The sequence below is a fragment of the Anomaloglossus baeobatrachus genome, chromosome 5 (assembly GCF_048569485.1).
Source record: "Anomaloglossus baeobatrachus isolate aAnoBae1 chromosome 5, aAnoBae1.hap1, whole genome shotgun sequence".
Classification (NCBI taxonomy): domain Eukaryota; kingdom Metazoa; phylum Chordata; class Amphibia; order Anura; family Aromobatidae; genus Anomaloglossus; species Anomaloglossus baeobatrachus.
In genome coordinates this window covers 571,592,875-571,620,301 of record NC_134357.1, presented here as the reverse complement: position 1 = coordinate 571,620,301, position 27,427 = coordinate 571,592,875, and the positions used below count along the sequence as shown (strand labels likewise).

The 27,427-nt window shown below is 47.8% G+C and overlaps 1 protein-coding gene across 1 annotated transcript in view; it reads right to left on the bottom strand.

The window, feature by feature from the left end:
- Positions 1-26,889, bottom strand: part of LOC142312396 (uncharacterized) — a 37,412-nt gene extending 10,523 nt beyond the window's left edge. Inside the window, exons 1-4 of the mRNA XM_075351339.1 lie at positions 26,801-26,889; positions 538-687; positions 229-408; positions 24-147 (exon numbers count right to left, since the gene is read on the bottom strand). Coding sequence (XP_075207454.1) covers positions 24-147; positions 229-408; positions 538-615 — 382 coding nt within the window. The 5' untranslated portion in view covers positions 616-687; positions 26,801-26,889. The remainder of the gene's footprint in view (positions 1-23; positions 148-228; positions 409-537; positions 688-26,800) is intronic.
- Positions 26,890-27,427: the final 538 nt, after the last annotated feature.

Here is a 27,427-nt window from a genome sequence, read left to right as displayed (position 1 = left end):
GTGTATTTAGTCCTGTCTATTACCTGGTGATGTGAGGGGCTGGGGATTCTCCATCATGACGTCCTTGTACAGATCTTTGTGTCCTTCTAAATACTCCCACTCCTCCATGGAGAAATAGACGGTGACGTCCTGACACCTTATAGGAACCTGACACATACAATGATACCGTCACTCCCGATCCCTTCATAGCGTTACTGTATAATGTCCCAGCATTCCCAGCAGTGTCACCTCTCCAGTCAGCAGCTCAATCATCTTGTAGGTGAGTTCTAGGATCTTCTGGTCATTGATGTCCTCATGTATCGGGGGGTGAGGTGGAGGCCCCGTGATTGGGCTCAGGGGTCTTCCCCATCCCTCAGACACAGGGGCCTGACAGCGATCACTAGAGGTCTTCTTCACTACTGTGTAATCCTGGTTATGGAGAGACACAGTAAGAAATCTCACTCCAGACATTTCCAGAGTCCTCACCTCTCCAGTTCTGTCCATCTGTTATTCCCATAGATAAGAATGATGTAATGTGACGTCATCAGAATCTCTCACCTCTCCAGTAAGCCGGAAGAGGATCTCTAGGGTGAGGTGTAATATCCTCTCCATCATCTTGTCCCTGTCCATATCCATCCTTCTCGGGGCAATCAGGAGAATTCTCTTATATAGAAGATCTCCACTGAGAAGATCCGATATTGTAGGGACCTGAATGGGAAGAAGATGAGCCTATGTAAAATCTTATGGATTCCCATGTAAAAAATGCAATTCCATGAGTTAATAATAGAGGTGATCAGTGCTTCCATACAGTCTAGAGTGTGTTAGCGGGTAAATAGTGAGGATTAATTAGGTGGCCAGGTAATGAGGCATGGTCTATAAGGGAAGAGGGACATGGTGAACCCTGACCAAACATACCGCTGGGCCCTGGGGTCCCTCATCACCCTAGATAGGTTGCACACCTATGCACTGAGCCAGATACATGACGCTAGGTATCCCTATTGCTGGGCCCTAAATAGGGAACAGGTGGGATGAGCTCTTCGTCAACCCCACTAACCACTATAGATGACACAGAGGGGGAAAATTAACGAACTAGTTATCTACAGATGACTCAGATAAATGTTCAGCAAAAATACTACAATTGAGTACAAGCCATCCGCTTGCAACTAGAGCTTGAATGAACAAAAAATATCATCATTACAAGTCCAGGGAAGAAGGGAGTACTTAAGCTCCAAGAGAATACTGATAATCAGCAGCTGGATGGAAGGCGAGCTCCTGCTGGATCTTAAAGGGGAAGAGATGAAAATCTAGCAGGAAAGCTACCTATACCTATGAATACTAACAGCAGGAACAATCGAAAGTCAGGGAGCATTCTGCACAGCCAAACGCTGTGACCTTCTATTGCCAGAAACCACATGACTGTCTGTCATCCGTAAAACACAATGTACTGTACAAACCAGGACTATGAAGAACAGGAAAATTGTTGTTTCACCAAGGTTGGTTCCGTTTTTCAGGCGGCTTCACATTCAGATGTGTTACCAGCTGATAATTCTGATGATGTATTACCACAGAATTACAACAGTTCTCTGCCAGATTACTACAAATGGCTAAAAGGAAAATATGAATGGCTGATTACCACGCACATAATATGAGCTGGGCTTCTGTCCATTCTTTGAGATAACTATAAAGGTTCTTCTATTTTACGGCATTAGCAGAAGTCCATACACACGGCTGCCAAATTTCTAGGTGGTAGTGAAGGTAATGATAGGCCTGTTCATACAATGCCACTCTGGACTTATTATGAGATATATATACCGTGTGCAGAATTATTAGGCAAGTTGTATTTTAGAGGGGTTTTTTTTATTATTGATCAACAACTATGTTCTGAATCAACCCAAAAGGCTCATAAATATCAAAGCTTAATATTCTTGGAAGTTGGAGTGGTTTTTTTTTAGATTTGGCTATCTTAGGAGGATAAATGTTTGTGCAGGTAACTATTACTGTGCAGAATTATTAGGCGACTTAATAAAAACCAAATATATTCCCATCTCACTTGTTTATTTTCACCAGGTAAACCAATATAACTGCACAAAATTTAGAAATAAACATTTCTGACATGCAAAAACAAAACCCCAAAAAATGAGTGACCAATATAGCCACCTTTCTTTATGATGACACTCAACAGCCGACCATCCATAGATTCTGTCAGTTGCTTGATCTGTTTACAATCAACATTGCATGCAGCAGCCACCACAGCCTCCCAGACACTGTTCCTAGAGGTGTACTGTGTTCACTCCCTGTAAGGGGTACTTTGCACGCTGCGACATCGCTAGCCGATGCTAGCGATGCCGAGCGCGATAGTACCCACCCCCGTCGCACATGCGATATCTTGGGATAGCTGCCGTAGCGAACATTATCGCTACGGCAGCTTCACACGCACTTACCTGCCCTGCGACGTCGTTCTGGCCGGCGACCCGCCTCCTTCCTAAGGGGGCGGGTTGTGCGGCGTCACAGCGACGTCACACGGCAGGCGGCCAATAGAAGCGGAGGGGCGGAGAGGAGCGTGAAATAAACATCTCGCCCACCTTCTTCCTTTCGCATAGCCGGTGGAGGCAGGTAAGGAGATGTTCCTCGCAGAGATGTGTGCTGCCGCAGGAACGAGGAACAACATCGTATCTCCTATTGGTGCGACATTATGAAAATGGCCGACGCTACACAGATCACCGATTTACGACGCTTTTGCGATAGTTTATCGGCGCATCTAGGCTTTACACGTTGTGCGTCACTTTCAATTTGAGCCCGACGATATCGCAGTAGCGATGTTGCAACGTGCAAAGTACCCCTTAATCTCACATTTTATGAGGGACCACAGGTTCTCTATGGGGTTCAGATCAGGTGAACAAGGGGGCCATGTCATTATTTTTTCATCTTTTAGACCTTTACTGGCCAGCCATACTGTGGAGTAGTTGGATGCATGTGATGGAGCATTGTCCTGCGTGCATATCATGTTTTTCTTGAACGATACTGACATCTTCCTGTACCACTGCTTGAAGAAGTTGTTTTCTAGAAACTGGCAGTAGGTCTAGGACTTGAGCTTCACTCCATCCTCAACCCCGAAAAACTTCCCACAAGTTGATCTTTGATGATACCAGTGTACCGCCCCGCGCTCGGCTGCCGCCGAGCCGCTCGGATGCGGGCTTGTTGGTGGGTGGCTCGACCGTCTCCGGACCAGGGGTCACTTCGCTCTGAAAGGGTGCTGGCGCTACTTAGGGGGGGTGGTAGGTAGGTGTACGGCCGGAGCCGTGTTTAAGTTCGTGACACCACCCACGGGTTGTGGTGAAGGTGGACACCACCGCTGCGGTTACTGGGCACCCGGAGTAGATAGTCATGCAGCAAGGTGTTAACCCCTCCATCGGCAGGGGTGGTGGCCCCGGGACCCGTTGGGGAGAGCTGGGTGGTGCAGGGTGGTGCGCGGCCGGATGGCACTATTGTACTCACTGTTATTGACACACACAAGTCTCTGGTAAACAAAGTTGATGGTGGTCGGTGCCCGCAGCCGGCTGCATCTGGTCCCCCACCCAGTTGGTGGTCTTTGCCTTTCTCCTGCACCGTGTAGTGTATGTGTAGACTGCCTGCGCTTCAGCGACAGGAATCCACTCACCGGCTGTATGTATGTCGGGAGAGCCCTTTTGCCCGCAGATGCTGGCCCATGGGATATCTCTGCCTGTGCGGTGGCTTTCTATCCCCCTCGGTGAGCTGTTGTCTTCAGTCGGGACTTGGGTGGGAAAGGACCTATAGTCCAGACCGCAATCAGTTAATTAACTCAGTCCAGTGGGTACTGGAACTCGGTGGTCTACGTTCGGGTGTCCGTCTGCAGAAACGTATATGTGCACAAAATGGCACAAAACAGAGCACACGCTAACGCAGTGCGCTCCATAAACAGTGAATGGCCCTGTCGGGCGCATGCGTCCGGAGCACGCTTTGCAGAGTGGGGGAAGGGCGGTCCGGACGGATGCCCCGACGGGACCTGTGGACGTAGAGAAAAACGCAATGTGTAAGGGGCCTTATTGATCCAACCTCTAGCCCATCCATCTGGCCCCTCAAGAGTCACTCTCATTCTTAAGATATTTCTTGGCCCAGTCTTGACGTTTTATCTTATGTTTCTTGGTCGTTTTTCAGCCTTCCTTACCTTGGCCATGTCCCCGAGTACGGCACACCTTGTGCTTTTTGATACTCCAGTAACGTTGCAGCTCTGAAATATGACTAAACTGGTGGCAAATGGCATCTTGGCAGCTTCACTCTTGATTTTCCTCAATTCATGGGCAGTTATTTTGCACCTTTTATGCCCAACACGCTTCTTGTGACCCTGTTGGCTATTTGCCATGAAACGCTTGATTGTTCGGTGATCACGCTGCAAATGGTTGGCAATTTCAAGACTGCTGCATCCCTCTGCAAGACATCTCACAATCTTGGACTTTTCATAGTCCGTCAATCTCTCTTCTGACCCATTTTGCCACCAAAGGAAAGGAAGTTGCCTAATAAGTATGCACCCCGTTATAGGGTGTTGATGTCATTACACCACACCCCTCCTCATTACAGAGATGCACATCACCTGATTTACTTAATTGGCAGTTGGCCTATACAGCTTGGGAGTAGGACAACATGTATAAAAAGTATCATGTGATCAAAATACTCATTTCCCTAATAATTCAGCACGCAGTATATATATTATATATATATATATATATATATATATATATATATATATATATATATATATATACACACACATACTAGCTGTACTACCCGGCTTCACCCGGGTTAATAACTGCTGTTAACAAAATAGAATGTATTAACAAAAATGTATTCTGCACACAAAAACCACAAAACAAATAGATAGAAATGTAATTATTAAAAGGCAAAAACTAAGCTAATAGAAACATTTCACAACATATATTTCAACACCACAGATATTCCACACAGATTTAACTAAATTGGTCAAGTAATGTGCTCCGTCTGTCTCTTTCCAGATCTGTCTCTTTCCCAGTCTGTCTCTTTCCCCGTCTGTCTCTGTCTGTCTCTTTCTTTGTCTGTCTCTATCTCTCTGTTTCTTTCCCCATCTGTCTCTTTCCAGGTCTGTCTCTTTCCCAGGTCTGTCTCTTTCCCGTCTGTCTCCCCACCTCTTTGTCTGTGTCTTTCCCTGTCTGTCTCTTTCCCTGTATGCCTGTCTTTGTCTGTCTCTATTTCTTTATCTCTTTCCCCGTCTGTCTCTATCAAGGTCTCTGTGTTTCCCCATCTATCTTTGTCTGTCTCTCTGGCTGTCTCCTCCTTCCCTGTCTGCCTGTCTCTGTCCATGTCTGCATGTCTGTCTGTCTCTTTCCCCATGTGTCTCTTTCCAGGTCTGTCTCTTTCCAGGTCTGTCTCTTTCCAGGTCTGTCTCTTTCCAGGTCTGTCTCTCTTTTTCACCGTCTGTATCTGTCTGTCTCTTTCACCGTTTGTCTCTGTCTCTTTCCCTGTCTGTCTCTCTCTATCCGTCTCCCCACCGACATCTTATTACCTCACATATAAGCTTCTTATACTATGAATGTCTTTTGTTCCTATAGCAACCACTCACAGCTCCTACTAATAACCTGTAGTTCCAGGATCCATTTAGTTTAATGAAGGCATGTTTTTTGGAGAGTAACTGTAAAGCGCGGGGTTACATTTTCCTGTGAAAAGATAGTCTACGATGTTCGCTGGGTCACATGAGGTGTCTGTGCAAAATTTTGTGATTGTAAATGCGACAGTGCGGATACACTTTTCGTTTCACTTTTTCCCCATTTTGTAGATAGGGGCAAAATTGATTGGTAAATTGGAACGCGCAGGGTTAAAATTTCGCCTCACAACATAGCCTATGACGCTCTCGGGGTCCAGACGTGTGTGTGCAAAATATTGTGGCTGTAGCTGCGACGGTGCAGATGCCAATCCCGGACATACATATACACACACACAGCTTTATTTTATATAAATATATATATATATATATATATATATATATATATATATGTATATATATATATATATATATATATATATATATATATATATATATATATGCTCAGAATATATACATTATATATATCTATATATATATAAATATATAGTAAGCTGGTAAATGGCAATGCATTGGAAAAACGCAGAAAGACGCAGAGATCAAAAAACGCAGCAAAACGCACCAAATCGCGGTAAAAACGCATGCGTTTTTTGCTGCTTTTTTTGCCGTGGGTGCGTTTTTGTGCGTTTTTAACGGCCAAAAACGCACAAAAACGCAGCGTGTGCACATAGCCTAAGGCTTTGCCATCCCTTTGAAGTAGCTGGCACATCAGAGGAGTTATTGTGATGTAAAAGTAATGTATTGTATGGTTTATGTCATTCAATGAATTGTAAATTGTAAATGATCACCAGGTGGCGATGGTGTAACACGGTTGTCCTGGCACCCGGGTAGGCAGAGAAAGTTATTTAGCTTGAGTGGTTACTATGGAGTCTGTGCTGTTCCTACCTGTTTTCTTTACAACTGTTACCTTATGTTACATCCAGTGTTATCAATGTCTTATGTTATTTATGTTTGATGCTTGTCCTCTGCTGCCACCTACTGGTCAGGCCCTTCTGTTCCCCTGGTTCTTTTTAGTCCAGACTGTGGGAGAGTTTTCAGCCCTATATGTGACGTCACATCTTGGCATCCATTATAGTTTTAGTCAGTGCACGTGTGAGGATCACATCCCATCCTTCTGAAAAGCAAAGATTTTAACCAGTAGCAGCCCTAGGGGCAACCATCACAAGCCTACCTCAGTAACAGCCACTTGGACCACTGTACTGCTGCATGTTTTCATTAATGGAGGAAAATAAACCACCATTGTTCCTCCCATTGTGTGCACATTTGAATCCATTCCCCCTGGAACGCTCTAGTCCTCTTTGCCTCACTTAGTGGAAACAAAGGTAAGATTCCTAATAATACTGTCCAACTACCTACCTCCAATCGCCTTTAAGTGGGGACAGAAGAGAGTCAGAGCCAAGGTGGGAGGAGTAGAACAGGATTAGTAAAGAAGAGACAGGAAGCAAAAGGCAGGAGTGTCACGGAGAGGCGCAGAGAGTAAAGTCAAGGCCACCAAGCATTCTAATGGGCAATCTACAGGGTCACCCCTGGACCGTGAGACGCGTGAGGCCTCACTATCTGAGGAGGCTGTTGAACTGTGTCCCCTGAGCTGGGGTTAAGTCCAGTTGGTCGAGGCAGCCGTCCGTATTCCTGAAGCGTCTACTCAAAGAAGTCGTCTGCGATACCGATGTCAGTTGCGCCCTCAAGCTGTAGAGTATGTCTTCTCTTGACCAGGGCAGTGGTACCGAGGAGGATAACGCTATAGGCCCCCCTCTAAGCGCAAGCATCCCTGTGGGTGGGAAGGAGCATAGGAGATTACATGATCCGGTGCATGCCAGAATGACGTACAGCAGAGGACTGAGGGGCCTAGTGGTGACTAACGGAGCCCAGGTGACAGGAAGACGGTCGGCCACTAAATTATATATTGCGAAGGAGTCTGGAGGGAATCCCTGTGTGAACAAGATTGGTTCCTATGTAACCCAGTGGAAGTGGAGTTCATTGAAGGGACGGGATAAAGTGAAGCAACAAGAAAATGTAACCATTATGAAGATAAGACGTAAAGACCGTTTGTTTGTGAGAGCTGTTGTGTCCCCTTCATTGCCTCTGGAAGTAATTGAAAGTGTGAACGGGCGATTCGGAAGCCATCCTTTAAGTGGTCGGGCAACGGGAAGGCAAGGGCTTAACAGGCCGGCGCGCTGTGGCCTAGTAACCCCTGCACACACGACTACATCTGCCTGCCCCGTACCCCTTACACTGTAACTACCTCAATCTGTAGATAAGTGAGTTGATCTACCACAATATGAACAACAAATATACACATATATAGCTAAACTTGTAAGTCCTTATATGCAAAAGTTTTTATTAAATACACATTAGGTGTTCATGTTCACGCTAAGTGTATGCGCGCACAATATTTTCTAGACAAGAATGTTGCATTGCAATCCATCAGTGCAGTGATCATAGGAGGAAAAGTTGAAGTCCCATAAGGGGACTAAGGGGTACTTTGCACGTTGCGACATCGCTACTGCGATATCGTCGGGGTCAAATCGAAAGTGACGCACATCCGGCGCCAGAAACGACGTCGCAACGTGTAAAGCCTAGATGCACCGATAAACGATCACAAAAGCATCGAAAGTCGATGATCTGTGTTGTGTCGGACATTTCCATAATGTCGCACCAATATGAGATACGATGTTGTTCCTCGTTCCTGTGGCAGCACACATCGCTGTGTGTGAAACCGCAGGAGCGAGGAAACCGCAGGAGCGAGGAAGAAGGTGGGCGGGATATTTACATCCCGCTCATCTCCGCCCCTTCGCTTCTATTGGTCACCTGCCGTGTGACGTGGCTGTGACGCCGCACCACCCGCCCCCTTAGGAAGGAGGCGGGTCGCCGGCCAGAGCGACGTCGCAGGACAGGTAAGTGCGTGTGAAGCTGCCGTAGCGATAATGTTCGCTACGGCAGCTATCACAAGATATCGCATGTGCGACGGGGGCGGGTGCTATCGCGCTCGGCATCGCTATCATCGGCTAGCGATGTCGCAGCGTGCAAAGTACCCCTTAGTCTATAAGTTAAAAAAAGTTAATTTTTAAAAAATATATTTAAAGTAAAATAAAAGCAAAATAAACAACAACAAAAAAGTTATCACAAAATATTTCGACAATTATTAGTCATATTTCTGTAAAAACAAAATTAAATGAAAAAAGGTACACATTTGAGATCTCCACGTCCGGAAGAACCTGATTTATTAAACTGTCTTATTATTTAACTACTGAATAAAAAAAAGTAACTAAAAATAATTCCTAAACTGCTCTTTGTCACGGTTCCGATGCATGAAGCATCTTGTGTTGGTACGTTCTCCTGCAGAGCAGGTACTTGCTGTTCCTTTGCACAGAGCCTTTTGCAGATTGGAGACTCTGCTGTTTGTGTTGAACACCTATGCACGGGTTCTCTCTCTGCTCTGGGTCCTGGGAGGTGCCTACACAGATGCTCCTCGTTTTAGTTGATTCCTGTGCTTCATTAGGAAGCATGTTCATGAACGTCACCAGTCGTACTTACTGATTACAGTAATGCTCTCAGCTCCCATAGTGTTTAGTTATTTAATCTTGGTTCTGGAATCTGGACTGTTGTTGACTCTTCTCTGCCTGTCTCCCTGTTTTTGTCGGTACCTCCTGGCTTCTGACCTCGCACCTCCTCCTGACTACGTCCCCACCTGCTCCTTGTATCCTGTACATCAGGGGTGGGGAACCTCCGGCCCGCGGGCCGTATACGGCCCGTGATGACTTTTTATGCGGCCCCCGGGCACATTCCCGGGGACCATTGTGCTTTGGTGGCAGCCGCGCTTTTCCCGGCTGCCGGCCCTTTAAATCCCACTGCCTGATGCCCTGTGGGTAGATGCTAGAATGTACGGGCTCTCTCCAGATCCTGACTTCCAGGACCTGACTGCAGCCCATACATTCTAGGCTTATCCCCGGCCTGTGTGCTCTGGTGGGCGGGTAAGCAGCACGCTGCGATAAAGTCACACAGAAGAGCTGCAGCAGGTTTACCAGCCTCCCGAAACTGTGCTGTGTGTGTGTGTGACTCTCCCTCCCCCTCACTGTGAGTACTGAACCCATCGCTGCCCCCCCCCCCCCGCTCAGTGCTGTGTACCCCCTCGTACTGTGTGTACCCCCCAATGCTGTATGTACCCCCCAATGCTGTGTGTACCCCCTCGTGCTGTGAACCCCCAGTGCTGTGTGTACCCCCCAATGCTGTGTGTACCCCCTCGTGCTGTGTACCCCCTCGTGCTGTATGTACCCCCCAATGCTGTGTGTACCCCCTCGTGCTGTGAACCCCCAGTGCTGTGTGTACCCCCCAATGCTGTGTGTACCCCCTCGTGCTGTGTACCCCCTCGTGCTGTATGTACCCCCCAATGCTGTGTGTACCCCCTGGTGCAGTGTGTACCCCCTAGTGCAGTGAGTACCCCCTAGTACAGTGAGTACCCCCTAATGCTGTGTGTACCCCCTAATGCTGTGTGTACCCCTTAATGCTGTGTGTACCCCCTAGTGCTGTATACCCCCTCGTGCTGTGTGTACCCCCTCGTGCTGTGTGTACCCCCTCGTGCTGTGTGTACCCCCTCGTGCTGTGTGTACCCCCTCGTGCTGTGTGTACCCCCTCGTGCTGTGTGTACCCCTTCATGCTGTGTACCTCCTAGTACAGTGTGTACCTCCCAGTGCTGTGTACCCCAAGGTGCTGTGTGTACCCCCTAGTGCTGTGTGTATCACCTAATGCTGTGTACACCCCAGTGATGTGTACCACCTCGTGCTGTATGTACCCCCTAGTGCAGTGTGTACCCCCTAGTACAGTGAGTACCCCCTAATGCTGTGTGTACCCCCTAATGCTGTGTGTACCCCTTAATGCTGTGTGTACCCCTTAATGCTGTGTGTACCCCCTCGTGCTGTGTATACCCCCTCATGCTGTGTGTACCCCCTCGTGCTGTGTGTACCCCCTCATGCTGTGTACCTCCTAGTACAGTGTGTACCCCTTAGTGCTGTGTACCCCCAGGTGCTGTGTGTACCCCCTAGTGCTGTGTGTACCACCTAATGCTGTGTACACCCCAGTGCTGTGTACCCCCTCAGCGCGGTGTAACCCCTCACTGCTGTCCGTGCCCCCCCTAGTGCAGTGAGTACCCCCTGGGTGATGTCTATGCCCCCCCACCAGTGCTGTCCGCACCACCTAATGCTGTCCATGCTGCCACCAGTGCTGTCCATGCCACGGTGAGTGCTGCCTGTGCCCCCCATATGCTGTCCATGCTCCCCAGTGCTGTGTGCCACCCCTCAGTGCTCTTAACTCGCTACTGCTGTCTGTACCCTCCCACTGCTTTCTATGCTCCCCAGTCCATGCTCTCCTGTTGATGTCTATGTTCCCCCAGACCTGTCTGTCTCCCTAGTGCTGCCACCCAGTGCAGTCCGTGCTGCCACCCAGTGCAGTCCGTGCTGCCACCCAGTGCAGTCCGTGCTGCCACCCAGTGCAGTCCGTGCTGCCACCCAGTGCTGTGCGTGTCCCCAGTCATGTCTGTGCCACCGCCAGGGCTGTCCATGCCCCCTACTGATGTATATGCCCCAGCCCCTCCTGTGATGTATATGCCCCAGCCCCTCCTGTGATGTATATGCCCCAGCCCCTCCTGTGATGTATATGCCCCAGCCCCTCATGTATATGCCCCAGCCCCTCCTGTGATGTATATGCCCCAGCCCCTCCTGTGATGTATATGCCCAAGCCCCTCCTGTGATGTATATGCCCCAGCCCCTCCTGTGATGTATATGCCCCAGCCCCTCCTGTGATGTGTACTCCCAGTGTCTCCTGTAATTTATGCGCCCTGTCCCCTCCTGTGATGTGTATGCCCCCAGCATCTCCAGACAGAGACAAACCTGGAAAAGCAGCTGTGAGAAACAAGATGATCAATATCACCGAACATCACAATCGCACCAAAGAGAAGCAGCTCCGGCCACCACAATAGGGGTGAGTTAATTAATCGTTTGACCAAATATAGCAGGGTTATTTTTCAGGTTGATAATGTTGTGCGGCCCCCAAAGGTTAGTAGGAAATTCCAAATGGCCCCCGGCAGTAAAAAGGTTCCCCACCCCTGCTGTACATAATCTCCTGGAATTCTGACCCTCGGCTTGTATCTTGACCTCTTCTCTGTCTGTTCCTGGTGACCTGTCGTTACCTCCTGGCTTCTGACCTTCGCTTGTCTAACTACCTCTCCATTCACTGCACACAAGTAATGTCTTGTGCCACTTAGTGACGGACATTGCACTCTTTTTGCTAATTCTCTCTTCTAAAAATCAGAATAGAAACTGATCAAAAAAGGTTATGTTCCCAGAAATGATACTAGCAAAAACTCCAAAACCCGAAAATGAGACAATAAAGATGTATATTAGCAGAAGAAGGTCAGCACTCTGTTTTCCTTGGTTCAATATTATATTGGAAATCCATGTGCACAAATAACGCAGAGTGTTGTCTTCAATATGTCTTGTGCGATTATCTGATTCTATGATTAAGGAATGATATTCTGAAATGCATAAGATGTATTGAAGACCACATTTTAGTGAACAAACCAAAAAAAAATGGACACAAATCTGGTATCTCTGTGATCGAAGTAACCCAAAAAAAATATAGCTGTCTCCTGATTTATGCCGTACGGTGAACTTCATAAAAAGTAAAAATAAAACCAATTTTTTAACTCTTGTTGATTTGTTCATTCTGCCTCCCAAAGATTGCAGCAAGACTCGGGTCACATTTATTTTGCGCTCTACGCTAAGCACTGACATCGGAGTTTACGTGAAGATCTCTGAATACATGATTCACACCAAATACCCAATGGAACATCTACATACATAATTACCAGTTGCGGATGTAACCGTATCCCACAATGCACTGCGGCACTGTCAGTTGCGCAGCTGCAGTTCACGCCCACATCATAGCCATGGTAACCAGGGACAACAGTGCAGAGACAGCAGTGTGGGCTGAGTAAGTACAATTCTGTTCCCAGTGTAAGGGCTCATGCGCACGTTGCGTCCTGGCCAGTGCAGAAATAAATGCACCCTCTGGCAGACTTGACGCTGCGTGTTGACAAAAAGAATGCATCCAAAACGCATGTATTTTGGATGCATTTTGCATGCATTTTACATGCGTTTTGGATGCATTTTTGTTAGTGCGGTCCCCCGGTAATTCAGCTCTGCTACATGCCTGCTGACAGCAGACTCAGACAGAGCCGGGCAATGAGAATGAACTCGGATGAACTGCACTCGACTTCATTGTCATGCCGCGGCTCTGTCTCTGTGTGCTGTCATGAACTTAGATGAACCTCTGAGGTCAGTGCCAGGACATAGGAGTCTGCAGCAGTGTCGTCAGAGCTTCACCCGATTTCACTGACATCGCGCGGCTCTCTCTTTGTGTCACAGCCTGATTTGCGGTCACACGTGAAGGACTCACCTGTGATCGCAAATCCCCTGAGTGACTGCAGTGAGCTGCACAATCAGCTGTGCTTTCACTCAGGTTACTCGCGGCCACAGCTGCAGTCCTCCACCTGAGAGTAGTGGCCATGAGTAACCTCAGTGACAGCACAGATGATCACGTGACTCACTTCAGTTGCTGCATGAAGCTCACAGGAGCGGCGGTGTTCTACTGCCGCTCCTGTCAGCTTCTGATGTAGCAAAGCTGAAAGCGTCATGGAACCTTGAGTGGATTACGTCGGATCTGGAGGTGTTTTTGAGGGGTTAATAAAGTGGTGAAAGAGGGTGGTTTTTTGTCTTTCATTACAAATAAAGGATTTTTTGGATGTGTGTGTTTATTTTCTTTAACTTACAGGTTAATCATGGAAGGTATCTCGGAGAGACGCCTGCCATGATTAACCTAGGACTTAGTGGCAGCTATGGGCTGCTGCTATTAACTCCTTATTACCCCGTTTGCCACCGCACTAGGGCGATTCGGGGTGAGCCGGGTAGAGTCCCGGGACTGTCGCATCTAATGGATGTGGCAATTCAGGGCAGCTGCTGGCTGATATTGTTAGGCTGGGGGGCTTCCCATAATGTGGAGCTCCCCATCCTGAGAATACCAGCCTTCAGTCGTGTGGCTTTACCCTGGCTGGTATCAAAATTGGGGGGAACCGCACGTCGTTTTTTTTTTAAATTATTTTTTTTTACTACTCGATATAGACACGCCCACTGGCGGCTGTGATTGGTTGCAGTGAGACAGCTGTCATTCAGCGTGGGGGTGTGTCTGACTGCAACCAATCATAGGCGCCGGTGGGTGGGGGAAGCAGGGAATACGGGATGGATTAATGATAATAATCATTTACAAAAGAGAAGCCGCCACAGTGTGAACGACGTGCAGCGCCGCGCCGGTGATCGTGGATCGGTGAGTATGAGAGAGGGGGTGGGAGGGAGAGACCGACATGGAAAGAGAGAGAGAGAGAGAGAGAGAGAGAGAGTTAGAGAGAGAGAGACACACCGAAAGAACTGCGTTTGTTATGCTAATAAAACATGCGGATCGCAACACAAATGCAGTGCAAACACACTGCTTGGCATTTTGGTAGCGTTTTTCTACAAGTCATTGATTTCAATGGGTGTAGAACGCTGCCAAAACGCTCAAAAGAAGTGACATGCTGCTTTTGTAAACGCAGAGATTTTGTCAGATTTTTGACAATCAGAACATTGTGTTTAAAAAAGCATCGTGCGCACAGATTTTGCATGATTCTCATAGACTTTGCTGGAGAAGCAGAACGCATGCATTTTGACAATGTGACGCTGCTTCTCAAAACGCTGCAGAAACGCAAAAAAACCCGCAATGGGCGCATGAGCCCTAAGATTGTGCTACCCATACCACATTCAGGTATAATGAGGCATTGGTGTTTGAAATCACACATTTGCGATGTCACAGAGGAGTAAGGTGTGCCCGGGTACGTCCGCGCTTACCTGACATCACTATGGCTTCAGCGATGTTGCGGAGAGCGAGGAGACTCGGCGGCCCTAACGATCACACATAAGGAGGCATGGCCGGGTATGTCCGCGCTTGCCTGACATCGCTATGGTTTCAGTGATGTTGGGACGAGCAAAGAGACACGGCGGCTGTGACGATCACACATTTGTGATCTGACGGAGGAGTAAGGAGGTGTGCCCGGGTATGTCCGCGCTTGCCTGACATCGCTATAGCTACAGCAATGTTTGGGCAAGCGAGGAGACATGGCGGTCATGATGATGACACATAAGGAGGTGTGGCGGGCTATGTCCGCGCTTGCCTGACATTGCTTTGGCTACAGCGATGTTTGGGCGAGGAAGGAGACATGGCGGTCATGACAATGTTCGGGAGAGAGTGAGGGGGGATTCAGCACACAACAAGGAAGAGACAGTCACAGGGGTGAAAGAGGTCAAATGACGCAACACATACAATAACCAAATGCAGAGGGATGACATACAACATATATACTGGAAAGCACAAACAGTGTGACACATGACCACTGCACCTGTCAATGCTACTAAGCATAGACAGATGTTTATTTCACCGCACTCCCGATGTGATAGCATCGGGCCTATTTCTAGTTACTTATAAGAGGCAGATTAATTCATTTTGGAAGATGTCTGGCGGGATCCATATTTTTAGGCGTACACAAAAGAATGGTCAACAATGTTTTTGTGCTTGTCTGAAAAGAAGGACATTGCTGGTTGAAAAAAGGCCAAATGAAGTGCAGAGTAACTCTGCTGCCCCATTAGTGAACAGATCCATCAGGGATTTCATCTGATTAACATATTTTGTAGATTTAGGCTACACATCCGGCTGTAGCAGTGCGGCACAATCCGGCACTCTGCTGAAAAACAAAACCGTTTTTTTTTTGCCGCCGGTTTCATTTTTTCCAGCATTGACTTGCATTGGCGCCGCATTGTGCAGCATGGGCTTGCGTTCCGTCCGGTTTATGTCGCATGCGGCAGATTTAGCTGATGCGGCGGCTGGATGGAACGTTCCCTGGCACGTTTTTTCCTCCGGCAAAAAAACCCGCATTGCACCGCATCCGGCCGCTGCGGTGCATTTTTCAATGCATGCCTATGGACGCCGAATGCGGCGCGATGCGGCAAAAACTGCATCCGGCCGCCGCATGCGGTTTCTTCCACAGCGCATGCTCAGTAGCGTGCCGCAACCGGAAAAAAACGGACGGGCCGCATGTAAAAACGTATGCAAAGGATGCGGTGTTTTCGCCGCATCCATTGCATAGGTTTCACAGCCAGATTGAGCCGCAGTGCTCAAACCGGATGTGTGAAAGTAGCCTAACATGGAAACCCTGATGTAAGTGCTCAGTGTAGAGAACAGGATAAATGTGGTCTAAAATGGTATGCACCCCAAAATGCTACCAATAAAAGCTTCATCTAATTCCACAAAAAAAAAAACAAGCCCGCACTCAGGTCAATCATTGGTTCTCAGAAATATAGGGGGTTTCATCTTACTGGTAACACAAAGGCTTTGAAATAGCACCATGGCTCCCCCCTAAAGAAATCCAATGACATTTGCACTTTCAAAACCAAATATCCCCCTCCTTTCTGAGCCCCACAGTGTCATTAAACTAGCTAGCGTCCACATGGTAATCAGTACTGTAGCAAGGAGACCCACTTAATTTACAGGTACGTGAATCCAGAATCACAAGTTGGGCACATTGTATTGCGCACTACAAAGTATGGGGGCACTACAATGTATTGAGCACTACATTAACATTTGCTCTGTTTCTGGGAAAACACCCATGGACTCAAAGTCATCACTACACCTATAGAAGAATTCCCAGAGGGGTGTAAATTCCAATAAGAGGTCACATGAAGAGGGGTTTCTACTGTTCTTGTGCATAGGGGCTCTGAAAATGGAGTTTGCAAAATATTCTATGAAAATCAGCGCACAAAAAGTCATTTAATGCTCCTTCCCTCCCAAACCCTGCCGTGTAGTGGAACAGTACCATTCAGTCACATGCACGGTAATACTACACATTCAAGAAAAATTGTGTAATAAAATTATAGGCTTTTTTATTCTACTTCCCCTTGTAAAAATCTAAAATCTGCTGCTTGTATAGTATTTTAGTGATAAAAATGTATTATAAAAATTATTTCGTCACATCTGTGCTGTCAATATGCTCATTGCACCCATGATAAATTCATTGCAGAATGTAATTAATAAATGGGGTCACAGAGTATTCTGGCACCCCAGGGTCTCAGCCAATGTGACATGACACCTGCAAATCATTACATCAAAATCAGCACCCAAAATTGTGCTCCTGCCCTTCTGAGCTTTGCACTGTGGCTAAAAAATAGTTGCCATCCACATATGGTGTGTTAACTCAGGAAAAATTGTCTAACAAATTATGTGGTCCACGATGTCGTATTTGGCCTTTTCAAAATTAAAAACTTGGAGCTAAATGAACAATTTATTGGTAAAAATGTAAAGGGTGCTTTACAGGCTGTGACATCGCTAACGATATATCGTCGGGGTCACGTCGTTAGTGACGCACATCCGGCGCCGTTAGCGACATCGCAGCGTGTGACACCAAGAAGCGACGATCAACAATCACAAAAATGTCAAAAATCGTTGATTGTTGACACGTCGCTCATTTTCATAATATTGTTGGTGGTGCATGCCGCTGGTTGTTTGTCGTTCCTGGAGCGTCACACATCGCTATGTGTGACGCCGCAGGAACGACAAACATCTCCTTACCTGTGTCCACTGGCAATGAAGAAGGAAGGAGGTGGGCGGCACGTTCCGGCCGCTCATCTCCGCCCCTCCTCTGCTATTGGGTGGCCGCTTAGTGACGCTGCAGTGACGTCGCTATGACGCCGAACACACCTCCCCCTTGAAGGAGGGATTGTTCGGCGGTCACAGCGACATCGCTGAAAAGGTATGTGCATGTGACGCTGCCGTAGCAATAATGTTCGCTACGGCAGCGATCACCAAATGACGCACGAACGACGGGGCCGGGTGCTATCGCGCACGATATCACTAGCTATCGCTAGCGATGTCACAGCGTGTAAAGCTCCCTTAATTATTTTTTCTTCACTGCTCAATATTATAACATTTTATGACACATCCGTGGTGTCAATATGCTTACTGTATCAATAGTCAAATTCATTGAGGGGTGTAGTTACTAAAATGGGGTCACTTATGGGGGTTCTGCTGTTCTGTCATCTCAGGGGCTCTGCTAACGTGACATGGCACTCATTAACCATTCCAACAAAAACTGCACTATAATATGGCGACCATTCCCTTCTGAGCTTTGCATTGTACTTGAAAAGTAGCTTCCGACCAGAAATAGAGTATTAGCATATTCAGGAGAAATTGTGTAAGAAATGTTATGGTCCATTTTCTCCTACTACCTCTATTGAGCATTAAAAACTTGAGGCTAAAACAACATTTGTTTCACCATTCAGTGAATCATCTGTGGGTTTAAAATGTTCACCACACCCATTGATGAATTTCTCAAGTGGCGTATTTTCCAAAACGTGGTCACTTATAGGGGTTTTATGTTGTTTTGGCTCTTCAAATGTGACATACTGTCAGCAGTCTATTCCGTCTAAATCTGTGCTTGAAAAGTCAAATACTGTAGCACACCTTCCCTTCCGAGCCCTCCCATGTGCCCAAACAGTAGTATTCCCTCACATATTGTCACTGGTGTGTCACAGGTGACAGACAGTTCTGTGGTGTCTGGCTATAGAAGGTCACAGCATTTGGCTTCACAAACTGCTCCCTGACCTTCTATCTGGAGAATCTTTGTGGTGGTTGCAGCTTCTGTCCCTGAGTCAACTAGAGATAAGTTGTTTGTGGTTTTCCCTTGTTTCTTATCCCTGTGTGTCCTTTAAGGCCCAGTCACACTAAACAACATCGCTAGCAACATCGCTGCTAACGAACAACTTTTGTGACGTAACAGCGATGTTGCTAGTGATGTTGCGGTGTGTGACATCCAGCAACAAGCCGGCCCCTGCTGTGAGGTCGTTTGTTGTTGCTGAATGTCCTGGGCCATTTTTTAGTTGTTGCTCTCCCGCTGTGAAGCACACATCGCTGTGTGTGACAGCGACAGAGCAACAACTAAATGTGCAGGCAGCAGGAGCCGGCTTCTGCGGACTCTGGTAACCACAGTAAACAATCGGGGAACCAAGAAGCCCTTACCTTGGTTACCCGATATTTACCTTCGTTACCAGCGTCCGCCGCTCTCACGCTGTCAGTGGCGGCTCCTGCTCTGTGCACATGTAGCTGCAGTACACATCGGGTAATTAACCCCATGTGTACTGTAGCTAGGAGAGCAGGGAGCCAGCGCTAAGCGGTGTGCGCTGGTAACCAAGGTAAATATCGGGTTGCTTACCCGATATTTACCTTAGTTACCAAGCGCAGCATCGCTTCCACGTGGCGCTGCTGGCTGGGGGCTGGTCACTGGTTGCTGGTGAGATCTGCCTGTGTGACAGCTCACCAGCAACTCGTGTAGCCACGCTCCAGCGATCCCTGCCAGGTCAGGTTGCTGGTGGGATCGCTGGAGCGTCGCAGTGTGACATCTCACCAGCAACCTCCTAGCAACTTACCAGCGATCCCTATCAGGTTGGATCATTGTTGGGATCGCTGGTAAGTTGTTTGGTGTGACTGGGCCTTTAGTGCCTAGTGGGGTTGATGAAGAGCTCATCCCATCCACTCCCTACCTTGGGTCCAGATCAGGTTTTAGCCTAGGGTCAGGTATCCGACTTTGTGCATAGGTGCGAAACCTGTCTAGGGCGGTGAGGGAACTCACGGCCCATTAGTAGGCTTGGTCAGGTGTCACCAGTTCACCCTTCCCTAGACACAGGGTTTCCCTTCCTTTTCTTTCACCATTCACTTGATACTTCCCCATACCTAGCATGACACATATGGGGCATTGTTGTACTCAGGAGAAAGGGCTTAATAAATTGGGTGGTCCATTTTCTCCTGTTACCCTTGTGAAAATGAAAAATGTGGGGCTAAAGCAATATTTTTAGGGAAAACATCAATTTTCTGTTTTCATGGTCCAGTATTTTAAAATTCTGAAGTACCTGTGGGTTCAAGATGCTCACCTAGATAAATTATTTGAGGGGTGTAGTTTCCAAAATGGGGTCATTTGTGGGTTTCTGCTATTTTGGCACCTTGGGGGTTTTTCAAATGTAACAGGGTGTCCATAATCTATTCTGGCCTAATCTGCCCTCAAAAATTCAAAGAGAGCTCCTTCCCTTTCTGAGCATTCAAACAGTAGTTTCCTGCCCAAATTGCACAACAAATTACGAAGATCTACAGTTAGGTCCAGAAATATTTGGACAGTGACACAATTTTCACGAGTTGGGCTCTGCATGCCACCACATTGGATTTGAAATGAAACCTCTACAACAGAATTCAAGTGCAGATTGTAACGTTTAATTTGAAGGTTTGAATAAAAATATCTGATAGAAATTGTAGGAATTGTACACATTTCTTTACAAACACTCCACATTTTAGGAGATCAAAAGTAATTGGACAAATAAACCAAACCCCAAAAAAAAAATGTTATTTTCAATATTTTGTTGTGAATCCTTTGGAGGCAATCACTGCCTTAAGTCTGGAACCCATGGACATCACCAAACGCTGGGTTTCCTCCTTCTTAATGCTTTGCCAGGCCTTTACAGCAGCAGCCTTCAGGTCTTGCTTGTTTGTGGGTCTTTCCGTCTTAAGCAGGGGTCTCAAACACGCGGCCCGCGGGCCGCATGCGGCCCTTCAGGTGGCTTCTTGCGGCCCGCAGGCCCGTGGACCTGGTAAAGATGGCGACCGGTGCAGGGGCCGCAGCTGCCAGTTATTTATTTCAGCATACAGTTTTGTCTTTGCCGCGCACAGTGAAGTTCTCGCTGCAGAACGCAATAACAGCCGCCTGCCAATCAGAGGCAAGCACCTGCTGCATATGACCTCAGATGATTGCCTGTGATTGGCCAGTGGCTGTTGTGCAGTGAGAACTGCTCTGCACGCGCCGGCCGAAAGTTCAGCGATGACAGCAGCTGTGATCATTACCGGGTCCACGTGCCTGCGTGCCGCTGGCAGCAGGTGAGAAGAATGTTTTCGTGTGTGTGGGGTTCTGTGTTGCTGGCTGAGGCTGCACTGTGTGTGTGGCATGCCGTGTGTGTGTGGTTCTGTTGCTGGCTGAGGCTGCACTGTGTGTGTGTGTTAGCTGAGGCTTCACCGAGTCCACGTGCCTGCATGACGCTGACAGCAGGTGAGAAGAATGTTTTCGTGTGTGTGTGTGTTGCTGTTGCTGGCTGAGGCTGCACAGAGTGTGTGTGTGTGTGTGTGTGTGTGTTAGCTAGCTGAGGCTGCACAGGGTGGGGGGGGGTGTTAGTTAGCTGAGGCTGCACAGGGTGGGGGTGTGTGTGTTAGCTGAGGCTGCACAGGGTGTGTGTGTGTGTGTGTGTGTGTGTGTTAGCTGAGGCTGCACAGGGTGGGGTGTGTGTGTGTGTTAGCTGAGGCTGCACAGGGTGGGGGTGTGTGTGTTAGCTGAGGCTGCACAGGGTGTGTGTGGGTGTGTGTGTGTGTGTGTGTGTTAGCTGAGGCTGCACAGGGTGGGTGTGTGTGTGTTAGCTGAGGCTGCACAGGGTGGGGTGTGTGTGTGTGTGTTAGCTGAGGGTGCACAGGGTATGTGTGTGTGTGTGTGTGTTAGCTGAGGCTGCACAGGGTGTGTGTGTGTGTGTCTGTGTGTGTGTGTTAGCTGAGGCTGCACAGGGTGGGTGTGTGTGTGTGTGTGTGTGAGCTGAGGCTGCACAGGGTGTGTGTGTGTGTGTGTGTGTGTGTGTGAGAGCTGAGGCTGCACAGGGTGTGTGTGTGTGTGTGTGTGTGTGTGAGCTGAGGCTGCACAGGGTGGGTGTGTGTGTGTGTTAGCTGAGGCTGCACAGGGTGGGGGTGTGTGTGTGTGTGTGTGAGCTGAGGCTGCACAGGGTGGGGGTGTGTGTGTGTGTGTGTGTGTGTGTGTGAGCTGAGGCTGCACAGGGTGGGTGTGTGTGTGTGTGTGTGTGTGAGCTGAGGCTGCACAGGGTGTGTGTGTGTGTGTGTGAGCTGAGGCTGCACAGGGTGGGGGTGTGTGGGTGTGTGTGTGTGTGAGGTGAGGCTGCACAGGGTGGGTGTGTGTGTGTGTGTGCGTGTGTGAGCTGAGTCTGCACAGGGTGGGTGTGTGTGTGTGAGCTGAGGCTGCACAGGGTGGGTGTGTGTGTGTGTGTGTGTGAGGTGAGTCTGCACAGGGTGTGGGGTGTGTGTGTGTGTGTGTGGTGAGTCTGCACAGGGTGGGGGTGTGTGTGTGTGTGTGAGCTGAGGCTGCACAGGGTGTGTGTGTGTGTGTGTGTGTGTGTGTGTGTGAGCTGAGGCTGCACAGGGTGTGTGTGTGTGTGTGTGAGGTGAGTCTGCACAGGGTGGGGTGTGTGTGTGTGTGTGTGTGTGTGTGTGAGTCTGCACAGGGTGGGGTGTGTGTGTGTGTGTGTGTGAGGTGAGTCTGCACAGGGTGGGGTGTGTGTGTGTGTGTGTGTGTGAGGTGAGTCTGCACAGGGTGGGGTGTGTGTGTGTGTGTGTGAGGTGAGTCTGCACGGGGTGGGGTGTGTGTGTGTGTGAGGTGAGTCTGCACAGGGTGTGTGTGTGTGTGTGTGTGTGTGTGTGTGTGTGTGTGTGAGAGCTGAGGCTGCACAGGGTGGGGGTGGGGGTGTGTGTGTGTGTGTGTGTGTGTGTGTGTGTGTGTGAGCTGAGGCTGCACAGGGTGGGGGGGTGTGTGTGTTAGCTGAGGCTGCACAGGGTGGGGGTGGGTGTGTGTGTGTGTGTGTGTGTGAGCTGAGGCTGCACAGGGTGGGGGTGTGTGTGTGTGTGTGTGTGTGAGCTGAGGCTGCACAGGGTGGGTGTGTGTGTGTGTGTGTGTGTGTGTGTGTGAGCTGAGGCTGCACAGGGTGTGTGTGTGTGTGAGCTGAGGCTGCACAGGGTGGGGGTGTGTGGGTGTGTGTGTGAGGTGAGGCTGCACAGGGTGGGTGTGTGTGTGTGTGTGCGTGTGTGTGAGCTGAGTCTGCACAGGGTGGGTGTGTGTGTGTGAGCTGAGGCTGCACAGGGTGGGTGTGTGTGAGCTGAGGCTGCACAGGGTGTGTGTGTGTGTGTGTGAGCTGAGGCTGCACAGGGTGTGTGTGTGTGTGTGTGTGTGTGGTGAGTCTGCACAGGGTGGGGGTGTGTGTGCGTGTGTGTGAGCTGAGGCTGCACAGGGTGTGTGTGTGTGTGTGTGTGTGTGTGTGTGTGAGCTGAGGCTGCACAGGGTGTGTGTGTGTGTGTGAGGTGAGTCTGCACAGGGTGGGGTGTGTGTGTGTGTGTGTGTGTGTGTGAGTCTGCACAGGGTGGGGTGTGTGTGTGTGTGTGTGTGAGGTGAGTCTGCACAGGGTGGGGTGTGTGTGTGTGTGTGTGTGTGTGTGTGTGTGAGGTGAGTCTGCACAGGGTGGGGGGTGTGTGTGTGTGTGTGAGGTGAGTCTGCACGGGGTGGGGTGTGTGTGTGTGTGAGGTGAGTCTGCACAGGGTGGGGTGTGTGTGTGTGTGTGAGGTGAGTCTGCACAGGGTGGGGTGTGTGTGTGTGTGAGGTGAGTCTGCACAGGGTGGGGGTGTGTGGGTGTGTGTGTGTGTGTGTGTGAGCTGAGGCTGCACAGGGTGGGGTGTGTGTGTGTGTGTTAGCTGAGGCTGGGGCACATTGCTACAAGGGGACAAGGATGCACACATTTTTACAGAATGGGAAACAAGATGGGGCACATTACTACAAGATGTTGGCCAAAATTACTATGCGGTGGTTATTGTAAAACTGTATTACTTACAAAAAGGGGAAAAAAATGTAAAAAAAAAAAAGTGTGTATGTATGTAGAGATATTATATATATATATATATATATATATATATATATATATATATTATATATACATATACACTACACATTTGTTATAATGGACAAATGAAAAATGTTCAAAAACAGTGATTCAAGGGTGTATAGAAAGAAAAAAATGGTACCACTACCAATGTCACTTTGTCCTGAAAGGAATGCGGCCCCTCAAATTATTTTTTTCCTGTGTGCGGCCCATACACCTAGCCGAGTTTGAGACCCCTGGTCTTAAGTCTGGATTTGAGCAAGTGAAATGCATGCTCAATTGGGTTAAGATCTGGTGATTGACTTGGCCATTGCAGAATGTTCCACTTTTTTGCACTCATGAACTCCTGGGTAGCTTTGGCTGTATGCTTGGGGTCATTGTCCATCTGTACTATGAAGCGCCGTCCGATCAACTTTGCGGCATTTGGCTGAATCTGGGCTGAAAGTATATCCCGGTACACTTCAGAATTCATCTGGCTACTCTTGTCTGCTGTTATGTCATCAATAAACACAAGTGACCCAGAGCCATTGAAAGCCATGCATGCCCATGCCATCACGTTGCCTCCACCATGTTTTACAGAGGATGTGGTGTGCCTTGGATCATGTGCCGTTCCCTTTCTTCTCCAAACTTTTTTCTTCCCATCATTCTGGTACAGGTTGATCTTGGTCTCATCTGTCCATAGAATACTTTTCCAGAACTGAGCTGGCTTCATGAGGTGTTTTTCAGCAAATTTAACTCTGGCCTGTCTATTTTTGGAATTGATGAATGGTTTGCATCTAGATGTGAACCCTTTGTATTTACTTTCATGGAGTCTTCTCTTTACTGTTGACTTAGAGACAGATACACCTACTTCACTGAGAGTGTTCTGGACTTCAGTTGATGTTGTGAACGGGTTCTTCTTCACCAAAGAAAGTATGCGGCGATCATCCACCACTGTTGTCATCCGTGGACGCCCAGGCCTTTTTGAGTTCCCAAGCTCACCAGTCAATTCATTTTTTCTCAGAATGTACCCGACTGTTGATTTTGCTACTCCAAGCATGTCTGCTATCTCTCTGATGGATTTTTTCTTTTTTTTCAGCCTCAGGATGTTCTGCTTCACCTCAATTGAGAGTTCCTTAGACCGCATGTTGTCTGGTCACAGCAACTGCTTCCAAATGCAAAACCACACACCTGTAATCAACCCCAGACCTTTTAACTACTTCATTGATTACAGGTTAACGAGGGAGACGCCTTCAGAGTTAATTGCAGCCCTTAGAGTCCCTTGTCCAATTACTTTTGGTCCCTTGAAAAAGAGGAGGCTATGCATTACAGAGCTATGATTCCTAAACCCTTTCTCCGATTTGGATGTGAAAACTCTCATATTGCAGCTGGGAGTGTGCACTTTCAGCCCATATTATATATATAATTGTATTTCTGAACATGTTTTTGTAAACAGCTAAAATAACAAAACTTGTGTCACTGTCCAAATATTTCTGGACCTAACTGTATTTCTCCTGTTACCTTTGTCAAAATGAAAAATTTGAGGCTAAAGCAAGATTTTTGTAAAAAATATGAAATTTTTCATTATTTTCTTCCACTTTGATATTATTCTTGTGAAACATATGAAGGGTAAATAAACTTCCTAAATGTGGTTATGAATACCGTGAGGGGTGCCATTCCTATGTTGGCATCTTGTTTGGGGGTTTTCTGACATATAGTGCCCTGAAAGTCACTTCAAATGCAGAGTGGTCCCTAAAAAAAAATGGATTTGTACATTTTGTTGGAAAAAATCTTTCAAAAATGATGCTGGCATAAAGTAGACATGTAATAAAAATTGTTTATTAATTATTTTGTGTGATATGACTGTTTTGAGGGCATAACATTTCAACGTTGAAAAATTGCACATTTTTGAGATATTTGATATTTCCATAGATAAGCCCAAATCATATCAATCTAAATGTACTACTTTCATGAAGTCACGAAAAAAAACAAACAAACAATCTCAGAATCACTGGAATATGCACTGGTTGAAAAATTTGGTCTGGTCGGAAGGTGCAGAAAGGCTTTGATAGAAAGGGGTAGGATAGGCCCCCCAAAAAATCAGTTTAACACAAAAATAATTTTTTATTTTGCACAAAATTCTTGAAACACGTGCGCCATTTTGAAGAATCTGGAGGAAAAAAGTCAACAAATAGCGCAAGACAAATAAAGAAATGTAACGGCGAAAAATTGAAAATGATGAATCCGACCTTTATTCTGGATTCCAACTTCCCTTGTATTACCATATTTTCATTTTATAAGACGCACTGGATTATAAGACGCATCCCAAATTTAGAGGAGGAAAATAGAAAAAAGTAATTATTAATGTTAAAATAAGAGTCTGTCTTATAATCATAGTGTGCCTCACCAGGGGGTAGTGGTGGTGGAGAAGCTCAGGAGGGTTACAGTAGCAGGATCTGCAATGCTGCAAGCTCAGACGAGGGAGAGTCGCGCTCGGGAAGGTCAGAGAACGGAGGGTTGGTGATGCTGCAGGCTCAGAGGAGGGTGTCGTGGCTCAGGAGGGTCAGTGGATGGAAGGTCGGTGATTCTACGGGCTTGGGGATATTGCAGTGGGCGCCATTGATCTGCCGGTGCGCTGCAGGCTCCATTGAACTGCTGGCAGTTGACGCAATGGGCTTCAAGAAAATGGCCGCAGAGGCGGTGCGTGCACAGATTGGCCTCTATGGCCATTTTCTTGAAGTCTATCGCGTCAACTGCTGGCAGGTCAATGGAGCCCGCAGCATACCGGCAGATCAATGGCGTCACCTGCTGTGATACTCCCAAGCCCGCAGTATCACTGACCCTTTGTCCACTGACTCTCCTGAGCAGCGGCACCCCCTCCTCCGAGCCCGAAGTATCACTGACCTTCTGTCCTGTAACCCTCCTGAGCCACTCTGCTGCAGTGACACCCCTTCCTCCAAGCCCTCAGTATCACTGTCCGTGTCTACTATGACCTCGCTCCACCACCACCACCCCGGTAAGCTATAACCAGATTATAAGACGCACCACCATTTTCCTCCTGGTATATATTATGGATAATAATTGCTTTTTAAACGATAAGTACAACATAGTCAAGTTTCTTTTCTTTGTCCTTCGATTTGAATACATTTACTATGGAGGAGTTAATTTTATCATCACATGCAGATCGAAGTACAATTATCCGCTTTATATATTATATTTTAACTGGTACTATTGCAAATCTAAACTCTTTGCAGAAAAGAGAGGGGAGAGGGAGCTCCTGTGTGGAACCGTAAAACAATGAATACAGTGTAATATATAATACACTCACCTGATAGTGTTGTACGTCAGGTACAACACTATTAAAGATGCTGACGGGGGTTCCAAAGCTCACAGATCCTGACCGCCGGGATCCTGTCCTGTCGGTCCTGCTGTCTTGCTAGAGTTCTCATCTGCGTAGCCGCTGAAGCGATCCAAAGACACGTGCAGAGCAGAGCCGTTGGATCAGCTGCGGATAGCAGCTCCTCCTCCAAGCCGAATAGTCGCGTGATCCCGGTGACGGTGTAGAACCAGCCCCGTATTCCAGCGTAGTGGAGAATAGCCGCCTCCTGAACTGGCTGCAGCAGCCCTGTGGGCTCCCGATGGGAGAGGTAAGCTTCAGTGCAAATAGAAAAAACCACGGTGGTGGCCGCGCTGCCCAGACTGGAGATGGAGATGGATGAGGATGCATCCATCTCCAGTCTGGGCAGCGTGGCCACCACCGTGGTTTTTTTCTATTTGCACAAAATCAACTCTTTGAAACTCCTTTCACCCCAATTCATCAAGACTGGAGATGTTCACGTCAATCTTTTGAGCCTTCCCATTGTCTGGTATTGTAAAGTAGAGTGGAAACTGCCTGAAGACTGATCTGCTCACTTCTTTTAACCACTGGCCATTTTTGGAAACTTGAAGTGGTGAA